Here is a 17595-nt window from a genome sequence, read left to right on the forward strand (position 1 = left end):
ACCGCTTGTTTTAAAAATGGGGAAACTGAGGCTTAAGTTAGTTAATGGCAGAGCCAACAATAGAACACAGGTCTTCTGACTTCTAGTCAAGCACATTCTGCTCTCTCCGTCTTTGTATGTGGAAAGAATGCAGTAAACCCAGCCTTGGTAAGATGTGCTCGGAGCTCTTTGTTTCAGTGGTGGGGAGGAGGTAGGTGTACAGATCCTCTCATCCAGCACCTGGACCTACGGAGGCATGAGGAACACTCATTGCCCCATGAGGTTGGTTCTTGGGTTATTAATATATCCTCAAAAATAAAATGAACTGAACCACCATAGACTTATTTCACTGAGGATTTTTCAACTAGTGCCAGCTCTGTACTCACCAGGGGCTTCCAGATCATCAGACAGTGGGATATAAATCTGAGAGAGGTCTTTTTTTCTCATTTTTAATGAGATGTAGCCCTAAAAATTCATGCCTCTAAAATTCAGTAGTTTTTAGTATCTCAAAAGATGTGCAAATATCACTGCTATCTAATTCCAGAACATTTCCATCAGCCTCCAAAGAAATCCTATGCCTATTAACAGTCACTCTTCAGCCTCCACTCCCCTCAGCCCCGGGCAACCATTAATCTACTCTTGGTCTCTGTAGATTTGCCTGTTCTAGACATTTCATGTAAATGGAATCCTACAACATGTGGCCTTTTATGTGTGACTTCTTTTATGTGCCGTAGTGTTTTAAACATTCATCCATGTTGGTAACATGTACCAGAACTCCATTCTTTTTTATGACTGAGTGATATTCCATCATATGGATATATCACATTTTGGATATCCATGTGTCACTTGATGGACATTTGTTTTTTTTTTTTTTTTTTCCATTTATGGCTATAATGAATAATGCTGCTATGGCTATTCGTTCATGTACAACTTTTTATGAGTACATGTTTTCGATTCTCTTGGATGCACACACACTCAGTAGTGGGACTGGTGGGTCAAAGTTAATTCTGTTTAAACTTTTGAGAAACCACAAACTCTTCTTCAAAGCAGCTGAACCATTTTACATTTTCACCGGCAATGTATGAGTTCCTATTTCTCCATATCCTTAGCACTTGTTATTATGTCTTTTTTTTTTTTTTTTTTTTAATAGCTATCCTAGTGGTTGTGAAGTGGTATTTCTCTGTGGTTTTTTAATATTTCCCTAATGACTGATGTTGAGTATCTTTTCATGTGGTAATTGACTATTCATATATCTTCTTTGGAGAAATATCTATTCAAATCCTTTGCCTATTTTTAATCAGGTCGTCTTTTTATTGTTGTAAGAATCTTTACATATTCCATATACAAGTTCTCCCTTATCAGATATGATTTGCTGCAAGTATTTTCTTACATTCTATAAGTTATCTTTTCACTTTCTTGGTAGTGTCCTTTGAAGCACAAATGCTTTGAATTTCGATGTTCAATTTATTTTGTTGTTGTTATTTGTACTTTTGACGTTATATGTAAGAAACCATTGCCTCATTCAGGGTCGTAAAGATTTATGTCTATGCTTTCTTCTCAGAGTTTTATAGTTTTAGTTTTTCTATTTAGGTCTTTGATCCATTTTGAGTTAGTTTTGTGTATGGTATGGGGTAAGGGTCCAACTTCATTCTTTTGCATGTGGATATCCAGTTGTTCTAGCACCATTTATTGAAAACATGATTCTTGCCCCCACTGAATTATTTTAGCATCCTCGTCAGAAATCAATTGAATTGTTTCTGGACTCCCACTTTGATTCCATTGATCTATATATGTTTATGCCAGTACTGCATTATCTGGAACTATACTTTTGTAGTTAATTTTGAAATTAGAGAATGTTAAGTCTTCCTACTTTGTTGTTGGCTGTTCTGAGTCCCCTGTATTTCCATATGAATTTTAGGATCAGCCTGTAAATTCTACAAACAAGGCAGCTGTAATTTTGATAGGGATTGTATTGAATCAGTAGATAAACTTGGGAAGTATTGCCATCTTAACAGCATTAGATTTTTAAATCTGTAAATATGACGTGTCTTTCCATTTATTTAGAACTTGTTTAATTTCTTTCAACAGAGTTTTGTAGTTTCCATTTTATAAGCCTCCTATTTCTTTGCTTAAGTTTATTCTGAGATATGTTATTCTTTTTGTTGTGATTGTAAATGGAATTTTTAAAATATCATTTTTGGACTGGGCGCCCTGGCTCTCACCTCTAATCCCAGCACTTTGGGAGGCCTAGGCAGGCGGATCACGAGGTTAGGAGATCAAGACCATCCTGGCTAATATGGTGAAATCCCAACTCTACTAAAAATACAAAAAGTCAGCCGGGCATGGTGGCGGGCACCTGTAGTCCCAGGTACTCGGGAGGCTGAGGCAGGAGAATGGAGTGAACCCGGGAGGCGGAGCTTGCAATGAGCCGAGATAGCGCCACTGCACTCCAGCCTGGGCGACAGCGAAACTCCGTCTCAAAAAAAAAAAAAAAAATCATTTTTGGGTTGCTCTTTGCTAATGGATAGAAAGATTGATTTTTGTTTATTGACCTTTTATCGTGAAACCTTATAATACTTGTTTATTAGCTGTAACAGTGTTTTTAGGTTCCTTAGAATTTTCTCTATATAAAATCATGGCATCTGTGAACAGTGATAGTTTTACTTTTTTATGTCCAATATTTATGCCTTTTATTTCTTGTTCTTGCCTAATTTCCCTTGCTACAATCTCTAGTATAATGTTAAATAGAAGTGGCAAGATTGAGTATCCTTGTCTTGTTTCTGATCTTATGGGGAAAGCTTTCAGTCTTTCACCATTAAGTGCAGTGTTAGCTGTGGGGCTTACTTAGGTGTCCTTTTATTAGACTGAGAAGTCACCTTCTATTCCTGGTGTGTTGAGTGTTTTTATCATGAAAGTATGATGGATTTTGTCAAATGATTTTCTGCCTCTATTGAAATATGTGGTTTTTCTCCTTGATTCTGTCAATATGGGGTATTACATTAATTAACCCTCATATATTGAACCAGCTTTGTATTCTGGGATAATTTCCACTTGGTAATGATATATAACACTTTTCATATGTTGCTGGATTCAGTTTGCTAGTATTTCATTGAAAAATTTTGTGTCTATATTCAAAAGAGATACTGGTCTGAAGTTTTCTTGCATTGACTTTTTTCTGGTTTGGGTATCAGGATATTGGCCTCATAGAATGAATTGAATAAGTGTTCCTTACTCTTCTAGTTTTGGAAGAATTTCTGAAGGTTTGGTGTTAATTCTTCTTTACATATTAGGTACATATTTTTTACATATTAGGTACATATTCACTAGGGAAGCCATCTGGTTCTGGGCATTTTTGTGTGTGGAAGGTTTTTGATTACTAATGCAGTCTCTTGTTATAGTTCTATTCAGATTTTCTATGTGTTCTTGAATCAGTTTTAGTAGTTTTTGTCTAGAAATTTGTCCATTTCATCTAGGTTGTCTAATTTGTGGGAAAATAATTGCTCACAATATTCTCTTTAATACTTTCTATTTCTATAAGGTTAGTAGTGGTGTGTCCTGTTATATTCCTGATTCTAGTTATTTTCACCTTACCTCATTTTTCTTGGTCAGTCCAGCCAAAAATTTTTCACTTTTGTGGATCTTTTCAAATAATCAACTCTGGTTTTGTTGACTTTTCTCCTGTGCTCTTATATTCTCCATTTCATTAATATCCACTCTGATCTTTATTATTTTCTTCTGCTTGCTTTGCTATTCTTCTTTTTCTCGTTTTTTTAAAGTAGAAGATTAGGTTATTTTGGGATTTCATCTTTTTTAAGTATAAACATTTACAGCAATATATTTCCTCCAAGTACTGCTTTATCTGCATCCCATAAGATTTGGCATGCTGTGTTTCTTTTTGTTTTCATTTATATCAAAGTATTTTCTAATTTCCCTTTTGATTTCTTCTTTGACCTTTGGTTTTTAGAGTATATTGTTATTTCCACATATTTGTGATTTTCCCAAATTTCCTTATATTATTTTTAATTTTATTCAAGTGTCAAATACTTTGTATAACTTCAATCCCTTTAAATTTATTGAGACTTGCTTATGGTCTAACATATAACCTATCCTGGAGAATGTTCCATGTGATTGGCTTTTGTTGGGTGGAGTGTTGGGTGTCTGTTAGCTTCTAATTGGTTTACAGTATTGTTCAAGTCTTCTGTTTCCTTATTGATTTTCTATTCTATTATTTAAAGTGAAGTATTGAAATCTTCAATTATTACTGTTGAGTTATTTAATTTCCTTTCCATTCTGTCAGCTTTTCTTTCATGTGTTTTGAGGTTCATTGATAGGTGCATCATATATGTTTATAATTGCTATGGTTTCTTGATAGATTGACCCTTATATCAGTATAGAATATCCTTTTTTGTCTCTGAAAATTTTGTCTTAAAGTATGTTTCGTCTGATAGTAGTATAGGTTAATTCTATTCTCATCTTGAAGGATAGTTTTGTTGGATTTACAATTCTTTCTTGGTTACTCTTTTTCTTTCCGCACTTTGAATGTGTCATTCCACTGCCTTTTGATCTCCATGGAAAATCAGCTGTTAATTTTATCACTTTGCATGTGATGAGTCTATGCACTTTTAAGATTCTCTGTCTTTCAAATGTATATGATGTGACTAGGTTTGGATTTCTTTGAATTTATTCTGTTTGGCGTTCATTGTGATTGTTGGATATATAGATTCATGTTTTTCTTAAATTCGTGAAGTTTTGGGTCATTCTGTCTTCAAATAATCTTTCTTCCCCCTTTTTCCTTTCCTTCTGGAACTTTTATTATGTATGTGTTTGTCTGCTTGATGGTGTTCCCACATGAATAAAAATGGGAATCTATTCATTTTTATTCATTTTTTTCTTTCTGTAATCTCTATTAATCTATTTTCAAGTTTACAAATTCTTCCTTCTGCTAGCTCAAATCTGCTTTTGAACACCCTCTTATGAATTTTTCCTTTCAGTTATCATCCTTGTCAACTGTAGAATTTCTATTTTAAAAATTTCTATTTTTAATATTCTTTATCTGATGAGACATTGTTTTTGAGCTTTAATTCTTTAGAGATGATTTCCTTTAGTTTTTGAATCTATCTAAAATAGATTTTTAAAAATATTTAGTAAATCCAACATCTGGGCTTCCTCAGGGACAGTTTCTGTTGACTTAACTTTTTAATATTTTTGTACATTTCATAATTTGAAAACTGAACATTTTAAATAATGTGATGTGGCAACTCTAGAAATCATATATCTTTCTTTTCCTGGAGTTGGTTGTTGATGCTGTTTGTTTGCTTAGTGACTTTCCTTAATGAATTCTGTAAAGTCTGTATTCTTTGTCATGTCTGGCCACTGAAGTCTCTGCTCAGTTAGCTTAGTGTTCAGCTAATGACTAGATAGAGATTTCCTTAAATGTCTTAAGCCAGTATGTCTCCTGGCATTTACCAAGGGGCACTGTGTGCATGTTGGGACACAACCTTCAACTATGTGACAGGCAGTTTACAACTCTGCCTTTGCCTTTACTTTCTGCTTATGCAGAGCCTCCAAGTCAGCCAGAGGTGAGGGATAGGTCCTTCTCAGGCCTTTCCCAGGCATGCATGCAGCCCTGCTCATGATAGTGACCTTGTAGATTGCCAGGAATATATTAGAGATTTTCAAAGCCCCATATGGACATCTCATTTCCCAGCTTTCCCTTTTAAGTGTTTTGGTCAGCTGCTGCTTTGCTTCAACTGTTATCACAGCCTCAGGCCGCTGCAGTGTTTGAACAATTGCTGATGGTTGTTTTCAACAAATGCCCCAGGGGAAAAATTGTGTGTAGTGTGTGAATTCTGAGTCAGGTCAAATGAAGATAAGCCTTATAAGTAGGTGTTTCCAGGGAAATGCCAACAGGATAGCTAATGATAGTTCTCTGGTGATGGAGCTTTTGGGAGGCTACAAATGCTTCTCACCCTCTCCATGGTACTGTGGTGTGAGGCTGTTGCTTTCAAGGCTACTTCAGGTCTTAGGAAAGGACCATGGGATTAGGGTGCATTAAAACACCACAAAGCTTGGTTCTCACTGATATTTAGTAGGTTTTTTTTGTTGTTGTTGTTTTTGTTTTTTTTTAAATAAACATTCCTTGGATTTTGCAAGCATCTGGTTCATTTCACATATTCTGAAAAAATGATATTTACAATTTTTGCCAGTGTTCTCGTTGCTTTTATGGAGGAGCAGTTTTCTGCAGGCCCTTACTCCACCTTTCTCACCGATGTCCAGGTCTTTTTCTTAAAGCACAAAATAGCAACATGTTCATTTATTATATAAACAATATAATATCAACAAACAAACATGCACAAAAACTTTTTAACTTATAATCTTACCCGTTTAACACATCAACTGTTCTTGTATTTTAAATTCCATTTCTTACCTACCGACATGAATTCTTTTGGTACTGTTACAGTCTAGATTTACTCTCAAATTTACTTCTGTTACTTTATATCACTGTTTCTTATGTTTCTTCATAATTTGTAGAATGAACATTTTAATGATTAATATTCTGTCAGGGTCATGTGCCATAATAATTTCACTGTCCTTTTTATGACCCTTTAGGAGTTTTCAACCTTACTGGTGTTATAAATAAAGTTACTTACACTACAAGCATGTACTTGTTTGAAAAAATATTCCCTTAGGGTAAATTCTGTATAGTAATGTTTGCTATCAAAGGCTATAAACATTTTATGCCTCAAGTTATTTCTAAAAGGAATATAGGAATTTATATTTCCATCAACAATATTTCTTTATATTGATACTAACATTGATATTGTTTTTAATTTAATAAAATATATAAAAGTATATTAAAACTTAAGGTTGAACAACTTTTATGTTTTCTTAGTTTTATGTGAATTTTCTGTTGTTGTGGTCTTCAAAGTGATATAGCCATATCTATAAATATGGTGGTCAGTATTTTCTTCACTTCTGAAAAATAGATTATCATATAGTATTTGCATTAAGTTGAAGCCACTTATAAATTGTTTTCCTTAACATTAACATGTCTATTAATCTTTGTCACGATTTTTAGAAGTGCTAAATGACATATTTTATCCTAGCAAGAAATCTACCCTTTTAATGCTTCTTAGAAGCTAGTAATGTCATAGATTTCAGATATTACCAAAAAGTCGCTTTTAACCTCAGCTACAATTTAAAGCATCAGTGACTTTTGTCAATGTATTGAATAATAGTATACGGTTTCTTGAGGAAAATGTATGTTGAATGTTACACAGTTATTGTGCAAACAAACTTTTAGAAGGTACCACTTTAAAAGTTGAGGATTTCTTATTTGGTAATTGAACCAGTGAAAATTTTATCTGAAATTGGTGACTTGCTACAAATTCCACAACTTTGTTTTTTCCCTTACAACCTAATCTGTTGCTTTTTTCCCCAGTTTAAGGCCAATCCTCCTGCTGTGACTTTTGAATTAACTGGGGAGACAGACAACATATTCAAGATAGAACGGGAGGGACTTCTGTATTACACCAAAGCCTTGGACAGGGAAACAAGATCCACACACAATCTCCAGGTAAATTGAGACCAGGTGAAAGGATCTAACTCCAACCTCTGCGAGCACCCTTTGTTCTGGAAGTATCGCTGGCATCTTCCTCCCTTGCATAGAATCCAGTTACAACTTTCCTTACATTAATGGCACACTTTGCAATCCTTATATGTCCATTTCTTACCAACTACAGAGAGGTGTGGCAAACATATCCTTTTCCTTAGGCTTTTTAACCAGAGTAACCCCACTTACATTGCCAGGACCCTCTGATGGCATTACTTATCCAAGTAAGACCATGCTTAGGTACTTGGATCAAAAGTCAGCACATCTGTGATACTTCACTGGTCTCTGCCGGCGGCTCTTGCATTGGCTTGGGACCCATGAAGAAGGCTGCATCGGCGCTAGGATGGAGCTACTTTGGGCATTGGAAGAAGCAGAAGGAACCAGTAGCCAGAAGCTGACTAAAAAGATCTTTCTCCCTCTCTTTCTCCTTTAGTTTTCACTGTTGGTATCTGAATACCTACGAAAGGCAGAGAGCTAACTATGGAAAAAAGCTTTCTGTCTGGTACTTCTGCTGCAGGCCTTGCAGGCTGACCACCATAATGGCTCTGGAAGAGAACCCGACACTTTCATATTCTCAGGGGTCACAGTGCTCTTGTTTCATGGACTCCAGCCATCCAGAATAGACGCATGTTCAGTGTCCAGAACACCCTGCTAATAGAAAGTCACCGTCATTATTAGCCAGGCTTGACTGATACAACCCCTATTTTAGCAGCTCCCAATTTGGGCTTTTGTGAGTTCTTTCTGTCCTACAGTCACCAGGCCATTGGTTCTTTGAGTTCTAATTTCCTTCAAATGATTTTCGGGCATGTGACATGAAGTTCAGTCTCACCAACATGGTTTCCTTTTCCTCAACATCAGGTTGCAGCCCTGGATGCTAATGGAGCTATAGTGGAGGGTCCAGTCCCCATCACCATAGAAGTGAAGGACGTCAATGACAATCGACCCACGTTTCTCCAGTCAAAGTACGAAGGCTCAGTAAGGCAGAACTCTCGCCCAGGTAATAGGCAGGGGCCAGAGATATTTATGGAAAGATGGAAGGGTGTCAGGTGGAAGGGGCAGACTTGTGTGGCTAACGGCTGCAGCTGTCACTCAATAAGCACTATCTTACCCACATTTCATACTGATCTGGGAGTTGTTTGACTATCTCTATTGCTCCAGAGCATGGTCTCTCAACGTCTCAACACAGCACTACGTAATGACATCTTGGGTCTGATCATTCTATTTTTGGTCAGAGGCCATTCTGTGCCTTGTAGGATGATTGCCAGCATCCCCCTGACCTCTATCCACTATGTGCCCCCTGCCAAGTTGTGACAATAAAAATGTCTCCAGGCATTGCCAAATGTCCTCTGGTGGGTGGAGGGCACAAAATCCCAGCACTTTGGGAGGCCAAGGCGGGACGATCACTTAAGCCAGGAGTTTGAGACCAGCTTGGGCAACAAAGTGAGATCCTGTCTCTACAAAAAATAAGAAAGTTTGCTAGGTGTGGTGGTGCATGCCTGTAGTCCCAGCTACTTGGGAGGCTGAGGTGGCACAATCACTTGAGCCCAGGAGATTGAGGCTGTAGTAAGTCATGATCACACTATTGCACTTGGTCTGTGCAACAGAGTGAGATTCTGTCTCAAAAATTACCCCCAGTTGAAAAACACTTTTCTAGGGTGATCTTAAAGATACTTCAGAGCTCTAGAACACTCTAGAAAGCTGAGCTTACTCCCCTGTATCTTCTCAGGAACCTCCATTGATATTGTCACTGGTGGTTTCCAGCTCTTTTTTTCTCTTACATCCCATCTATGGCTCAGCCCTTTTCTATGCTACATTGACCTTCTACCTTTCACTTCCACAAGAGCTCTCCATTAAGGAGTGAGTGTGTCCAGCAGGCACCTAGAAAGAAGCATCACCTCCTAAGAGTTGCACAAAACATAAATGAATATTAGACTTCAGAGTTCTCAGAAATATGGTTATACCTATCAACATTTACTGTATTAGAAATTTTAAAGATATTCATTTAAAATAATACTAATCAAGACTTGGGGCCATTTGCATAATCCCACCATCAAGCTTCGCTTCAAGTTACTTAATCTTTTCCTTCTCTTTCTTCAATGCCTGCCTCTGAGAATTCTGGGAAAAAATTCACTTCACTTTACTATGTGGAGTGATGTCCCTGTCCCTGAGGCTGCATACCAAAGACTCACACAGACTCTGCTAAATGTGAAGCCTCCAGGCCATACCTTTTCTATCTTCACTAATAGAATCTGCTAGAGCAGTGGCTCTCAAACTTTTTGGTTTCAGGACTTGTATATTCTCTTAAAATTTACTGAGGACTCCAAAGAACTTTTAGATACGTGGGTTATATCCAGTGGTGTCCTGGTAAAGGCTTAACAGCTATTTTTCTGGGGGGACAAAGCTCTGATTTGTAGAATTTTCCAATTTCCATGTTACAAATACTCCTACCATGGCCTATTTCAAGTACCATGGCCTATTTCAAGTGACCATTGGTATTAATAATTGACGTACAACATTTCTGAAAATTCAACAACTGAGTCTCATGAGGCGTCTCTACTACATCACTGGTTATATCTATCAACATTTACTGTATTAGAAATTTTAAAAAATTATTAATTCATTTAAAATAACACTAAACATGTTTTAATGAAAAATAATTGATTTTAAAGACAAAAATACTGAGAAAAATGGCATTGCTTTAATCTTTGCAAATCTCTTTAATGTCTGGATTAATAGAAAACACTTGGATTCTCATGTCTTGTTTCTACATTCATTCTCTTGCCATGTGCTAGTTTAGTTGAAGTATACGAAGGAAAATTAGCCTCACACAGATATGCAGTTGGACAAGAAAGGAATATTTTAATAGTATTTTCAGATAACTGGACATTCTTTAGTACTATACCCAAACTTAATAAATTGTGGTTTCCTAAAGATTAGTTGCAAAGTGAAATCAATATCAATGCCATATTTTCCATTCTTTTACACTAAAAGTCATTAAATTATCTTGTACTTTAAATGGATCTTTTATACATACATGACCTTTAGCTTTACAGAGCGCTTGAACAGTTTCAGGGACCCTTAGAGGTTCTTGGACCAGACCTTGAGAAACCTTATTTTAGGGAAGGGGAGTGGGATAAATATTTATTTCCACACTGGTGTGAATTGTCCTACCTTTCCCTATTATATATCCACTTTTTACATGGAAAAAGTAGCTATGGTTGGTTTGGGTTTCAACTAATATCTTGTTTTCTTTTTCTGGTTATGTTTTGTTAAACAGGAAAGCCCTTCTTGTACGTCAATGCCACAGACCTGGATGATCCGGCCACTCCCAATGGCCAGCTTTCTTACCAGATTGTCATCCAGCTTCCTATGATCAACAATGTCATGTATTTCCAGATCAATAACAAAACGGGAGGCATCTCTCTTACCCGAGAAGGTATGTTCAGGGGTGCCCTGGTAGGACTGTCTCAGTCAGAAAAAGGGAGTTGGGTCTGTCCCTTCCAGAGATGCTTCCTATTCCCTTCTCCCCTACTTCTCATAGGATCTCAGGAATTGAACCCTGCTAAGAATCCTTCCTATAATCTGGTGATCTCAGTGAAGGACATGGGAGGCCAGAGTGAGAATTCCTTCAGTGATACCACATCTGTGGATATCATAGTGACAGAGAATATTTGGAAAGCACCAGAACCTGTGGAGATGGTGGAAAACTCGACTGATCCTCACCCCATCAAAATCACTCAGGTAGTACCTAAGCCCAAGTAACACTGACAGCCAACTAGAGAAATGGCTTCACTTTGTAGAGACCCACCATAAAGGTCTTCACTGATACACTTATTAGATACATTTTTGCATAGCATGATTATAAAGCAAATTATATAGCCTCTGACCCTGAGTCACTGGACTTGACCATGCCTCATGGGCAGGAAACTTGGATGCAGATACTGTGTTAGGCCATTTTTGCATTGCTATAAAGAAATACCTGAGGTAGGTAATTCATAAAGAAAAGTTTAATTGGCTCATGGTTTTGCAGGTTGTTCAAGCATGGCTCTGTCATTGGCTTCTGTTGAGGGCCTTGGGAAAATTACGATCACAGCAGAAAGCAAAGGGGGAGCAGGAGCATCACATGATGACAGTGGGAGCAAGAGAGTTAGGCGGGAGGTGCCACACACATTTAAGCACCAGGTCTCATGTGAACTCAGAGTGAGAACTCACTTTATCACCTAGGGCATGGTTCTAAGCCATTCACAGGGGATCCGCCCCCATGATCCAATCACCTCCCACTGGGCCTCACCTCCAATACTGGGGATTACATTTCAACATGAGATTTGGAGGGGAAAACATCCAAACTACATCAGATATATACTTTTGCTTTCAGAGAGAACTTCACTCACCCTCACCTTAAAAGTAGACAGCAGTGACGTTTGTTGTTCCCTGTTAGCAGTGTGGGATATGGCTGCCCTGCAGTGGGTCATATATGGTGCACACATTGTATGTATGAACATAGTTTGATTTGGGGGTTGCAAATAGTTTTGAAAGTCTGCTCATTCTTATTGTGGGAAAAATCTTGACCCAATAGACTTGTCCCATCATAGGCTGAGGGACAGAGATAGGACTGGCTAGGGGTAAAAGGATCATAGTAGGGAATCTTTCCCCTTGGAAACTCCCCACACCTGGCATTCTGTCTCCTGTGTGTGCCTCTCCCCTCTGTTCAGATGCTCCTACTTCCCCACCTCTGTGGCATGTGCTCTCACCCTGGGCCCCTTCCTACCTTAGCTCCTGGAAATTCACTCTGGACTCCACCCAGATTTGATATTTTCTGGAAGCCCAGGAAATTTCTCCACATGAAAGCTGTGGGTTAGTGGGACATCCCTGGATTTGGAAGCAGATTAACAAAATCATATTCCTGTTCCATTACTTAAATGACTGATCATAAACAAGTCATTTAACTATTCTGAGCCCCAGTGTCTCATCAATAAAATAGGGATAATGATTCAGTGTTTTGTGAAGATTAACTGCGATAGTATCTGTAAAAGTAGATAAAATTATTAGATATTAAAAGATAAGAAGAAGTACTAGTCTGTAGTTCCCCTAAATTTTTTTAATGCTACTATTGTTAAGGGGCCCTGGAATGGCCTATTCCATCATATTTATTGAGATGGGCCCAGGGACATTTATTTATTGAATGTTGAATTAATGAACTTCAACTTCAGGAGGGAAAAAAAAGGAAGAACAGCAGAAAGAATTCTGATTTCCCAGTTAGAAAGAAAGCATGTCAACACTCATTACCATGAGAATTTCAGATTGGTGGCTTAGACTAAAGTCTTCGTAGCTGTTATTCAAGTTACTCCCATAGGGATTTGTAAATGCTGCAAAGAACTCATGCTTAGTTGACTTGAGGCTGCCAAGAAAACATTCTAGAGTGTCTACCCAATTTTCAGGCCTGGAAAAAATGCTCTGGGTGTTCTGAAACCCAAAAGGAGAGAGGGAGAGAAGGAGGGAGGGAGGGAGGGTGGGTGGAAGGAAGGGGGGAGGAGAGGGAGGAGGGAGGAGGGAGGAGGGAGGGAGGAGGGAGGGAGGGTGGAAGGAACGGGGGAGGAGAGGGAGGAGGGGGGAAGGGGGGTAGGGGAGAGGAACTCAGGCTGAATTTTTAGAACACAAGAGGAGCCCACTTTATAACCAAACAGGTAGTCTTTGCGTGGACAATGCATGATGCTTAAATAATTAGCAAGGGACAAAGTTGCTTCTGTGATACCTTCCCAGGCTGCTCTGAGAATAGTTTATTGTGAAAATTTCAACTAGCAGTAGGACCTTGGGCAAATCACTTAAATTTTTTGTGCCCTAGTTTCTTCATTGTAAAATGGAGATAACAGTAGTCTGTACTTCAGAGGACTGTTTGGAGATTAAATGAGATAACACATAAATATGTTTAGAACTGTGTCTGGCATGTGGCAAACTCAGTAAACATTATTGATATATCAGACCAGGCTCTGTCTATATAGCAAGTAGATTGGTCTTACTTGTGTTATTTTTTATTTTTGCCAGGTTGTTTACAAACAACCCTAGGAATTGGCAGTTATTCTCATCCCTGAAGTCTCTGAGGCTAAAAATTTAGGAAAGGAATGTCCTTATTTTTTGTATCATTTGTCTTACTTAATGGCATGGAGAAGATTTCAGAGTGGCCTCTATTGCCCCTGTTCATCTTCATTGTTGAGTGTTAGATGCTCACCATACATCACGGCTTGGTCCTCAGACACTGCCAACTACAAAGTACATTTTGTTTCTTAACTTGATGGTTCATGGATAGAAAGTTTTCACAGTCAGACTTCCAAAAGAAACCCTGTAGAGGGTTTGTGAGGAATTGCTTTAAAGAAGAAACATCTCCTGGTGTGCTTTTTTCGAGCAATATAACTTGGTGGGGAGAAACAGGCTTATTTTAGATTAAAAGTGAAAAATATAATTCAGTTGTTATAAGAAACCACAGACATACAAGGTTGTCAGAGATTTCAAATTGAGAACCAGAAAATTATTTCCTTTCCAGTTCTCTCAGTCCAAATGTAGCTTTCCTCACAACTGACTTTGGGTCCTGTAGGTGCGGTGGAATGATCCCGGTGCACAATATTCCTTAGTTGACAAAGAGAAGCTGCCAAGATTCCCATTTTCAATTGACCAGGAAGGAGATATTTACGTGACTCAGCCCTTGGACCGAGAAGAAAAGGATGCAGTGAGTAAAAGAGAATAATTTCACAGGCGACAAGACAAAGTCCTATGCCCATCTACAGTTGAGAGCAAAATGGATTTTACTTAAAAAAACACACACACACACACACACACACACACACACACACACATTTCAGACTCCAGCATATTATTGGTTTTCAAAGACATGATAATTTTCACATAATTCTGACCCATCTCATTTTTTTTAATCTCCCAGTTCTAAGTGAATTAAAAATAAGGGAGTAAATGACATAGAAATGAAACAGCGATTTTCTCTGCCTTTGGCAGAGGGTGGTGGGTGAGTCTTGTCTTAACTCTGACTTTCCTGTTGTAGTATGTTTTTTATGCAGTTGCAAAGGATGAGTATGGAAAACCACTTTCATATCCACTGGAAATTCATGTAAAAGTTCAAGACATTAATGATAATCCACCTACATGTCCATCACCAGTAACTGTATTTGAGGTCCAGGAGAATGAACGACTGGGTAAGAAATGAGAGCTGCCTAATGCTGTTTAACTTCCCTGCGTTTCTCTCCTCTGCTGGGTAAAATGTGAGCAGGGGACCTTACTGGGAGTCAATAATCCATGCCTTCTACAGCATAGAGGTTGACTGTACCGTGGGAGTCATGTAGGGACCGTATTTGGGATCAAACGGTATCTGGATAGTATTCTTAAATTGGGGCTTTTATAACTACCACTACCACTACTACCATTATCACTATTATCACCCTTGCCACTATCATTAGTATCACAGCCACCTACACTAGTATCTTATATACATGTATATAGGGATATCGCATTTGCAGGATTTCCCCATACATTATTTGACCTCTAATAATCTCATTAAAGAGACAATCTCATCACATTTGCCAAAGAATTTAAACATTTACACCCAAAGTCAGACACCCTGCAAGAAGTAAGCAATACCAGTGGAAGTTGACTTTTGACCCTTGGGCGCCCCTCTCTAAGAAGCTGATAATATAATTCAAGAGGCTGCTAGATGAAGTCAAGTCCCATCTATTTTTATCATTTTTGCTTCGTCTTGCTATGTTTTCTTTTACTGTGTCCTGTGATAGCTTTTTAGTTTTTCTATAGGAACAACTACTGTCAGAACATTATAATTTCTGGGAGTTTTATGGCTTCTCTGGGTTTGGGACAAGGCTTGTCTATTTCCCCCTTGGCGGTGAGCCCCTTGACTGAGCAGACTGGCATTTCTTGAAATGTTTTGTTCTGTTGTGCTGTGTACATTTCAGAGGCTTTACAAGTGTAGCAGCCTCACGACTATCATTTCTAGAGCTTTGCTGCCCTTGTGGGCAGATCCTCCTATGCTTTGTGGACGGGCTTATATTTTCTTTTGGTTCCCCCGCTCCTCACCAGACACCTCTGACAGAGTGGGTGCCTTCCCGGAGGTTTGGTGGGTGCTGCTGGAGTGGCTTGCTCACACTGCTCATTATTTTTCTTCTTGCTGTCAGGTGTCATGTGGCTACCTTTTGTCAGTGTGTTCTGTGTCACTGTGTTCTGTGCAGGTCCTCTCTTTGATTGTTTTCAACTCCTGCCACAACAGGGAGAGTTAGTGCCAGCTTGAAGGATTTCAGTTCATTATAAGGAAGAATCTTCTCACAGTCACAATTGTGTAACAATGGAATGTGTAACAATAGCCAACAAACACGTGTGCCATCACCTTCTTGGGAAATCTGGGATGTTCTGTGACACTGAATAAAGGTGGAAAATCTTGACAACCTTTGTTGACCTGGACATGACACTTCAAGCCTCTTTTACATTGGGCCAAACATGTACTGCATTTGTTACCTATTTCTGCAAAACAGATTGCCCTAAAGCTTGGCAGCTTAAAACAACAAACATGTATTATGTCACAGTTTCTGTGAGTTCGGAATCTGGGTGAAGTTCAGCTGGGTACCTCTAATTCAGAGAGTTCTGAGGGAGAGGGAAAGAGTACAGCAGAGCAGGAAAGGACAGGCAAGATGGAAGTCAATCTTTCTATGACCTAATCTTGGAAGCGATCCCATCACTTTTGCCATTAGAAACAAGTTGCTAGGCCTAGCCTGCACTCAACAGGATGGGGTTATGAAACAGTACAAATATCAGGAGATATGGGGGTTGCTGGGAGCCCTTTTAGAGGCGCCTCCCTCATCTGGGAAGAGGACAGTGCTGGTTTTCTTAAGACTGAAGAAGTCATTGTTGGTAGAATAAATTTTGAAGGGGCTCAGCATGCTATTTGCCTCTCTAAAGGTGAGAATTTATTTCGTAAAAATATTTCAGAGTCTTTAGTGGACCAAGAGTTCTTATAAATCAACTGAGCATATTCTATATGTGTAACCTGAAAGAGGTACAAGACAATGCTCCTACCTTGTGGGGATTTACTGTCTAGCTGAGCTGACAGGACATGAGTAGGTGAAAATATTCACAAATTAAACCTTGATAAAATACTGAATTAGGCCAGGTGTAGTGGCTCATGCTTGTAACCCCACCCAGCACTTTGGGAGGCCAAGATGAGCAGATCACTTGAGAAGAGTTCAAGACCAGCCTGGCCAACATGACAAAACCCTGTCTCTACTAAAAAAAAAAAAAAAAACCTACAAAAATTATCCAGGTGTGGTGGTGCACGCCTGTAATCCCAACTACTTGGGAGGCTTAGGCATGAGAATTGCTTGGGCCTGGGAGGTGGAGATTGCAGTGAGCTGAGATCATGCCACCGCGCTCCAGCCCGGATAACAGAGTGAGACTCCGTCTCAAAAAAAAAAACAAAACAAAAAAAAAAAAAAAAGAAGGATTCTCCAGTGTATTTACATTCTCCGGTTTGGTATCTTGTGGGACTCGTGTCCCCAAGTCTTAGCAACACTAACATTTATTCTTGAATCCCACTTGCCACCAAGTCTTATGTATTCACATAGAAAATTTAGACTCTCATAAAAGCCCCACCTCCCTAAATATTTCTGCATATTTCCAAGATATGCTACATAAACTCCTGTATCAGTTTGAGCTGCCACTTGTTCCTGGCCTCAGTCACTCAGAGACATGGTTTCTTTCACTTCCAACTGATCCACAAGTCCTCATGGTGCCTCTGGCAGCATGGAGGTTTCCTGTGAGTGAGAGGAGGACAGTGTCCTCAGTTTCTTGCTCACTTGCTGAGGGGATAGAGCTATGGCAGGGCTGCTGAGACACCAAAGGACCACAGAATTTAGTAAGACACTCTTTCATCCCAGCACACAGACACTTTTCTTGCAAGGGCATATGCATGCCATATGCACTAGATACATATTCTCTTC

At 38.8% G+C, this 17595-nt stretch overlaps 1 protein-coding gene across 5 annotated transcripts in view; it reads left to right on the plus strand.

The window, feature by feature from the left end:
• The window catches only part of LOC105497246 (cadherin 17), an 87417-nt gene that overhangs the window by 32715 nt on the left and 37107 nt on the right, over nt 1-17595 (plus strand). For 4 of the 5 annotated variants that reach the window (XM_011768224.2, XM_071067997.1, XM_011768223.2 and 1 more), the window contains exons 4-9: nt 7421-7555; nt 8450-8588; nt 10869-11027; nt 11133-11332; nt 14181-14312; nt 14643-14793. In XM_011768224.2, coding sequence (XP_011766526.2) covers nt 7421-7555; nt 8450-8588; nt 10869-11027; nt 11133-11332; nt 14181-14312; nt 14643-14793 — 916 coding nt within the window. Of the gene's footprint in view, nt 1-7420; nt 7556-8449; nt 8589-10868; nt 11028-11132; nt 11333-14180; nt 14313-14642; nt 14794-17595 lie in introns of those variants that run through there. The other variant, XM_071068000.1, reaches the window with a different exon arrangement.

Source organism: Macaca nemestrina, chromosome 8 (genome assembly GCF_043159975.1).
Source record: "Macaca nemestrina isolate mMacNem1 chromosome 8, mMacNem.hap1, whole genome shotgun sequence".
In the NCBI taxonomy this organism is placed as follows: Eukaryota; Metazoa; Chordata; class Mammalia; order Primates; family Cercopithecidae; genus Macaca; species Macaca nemestrina.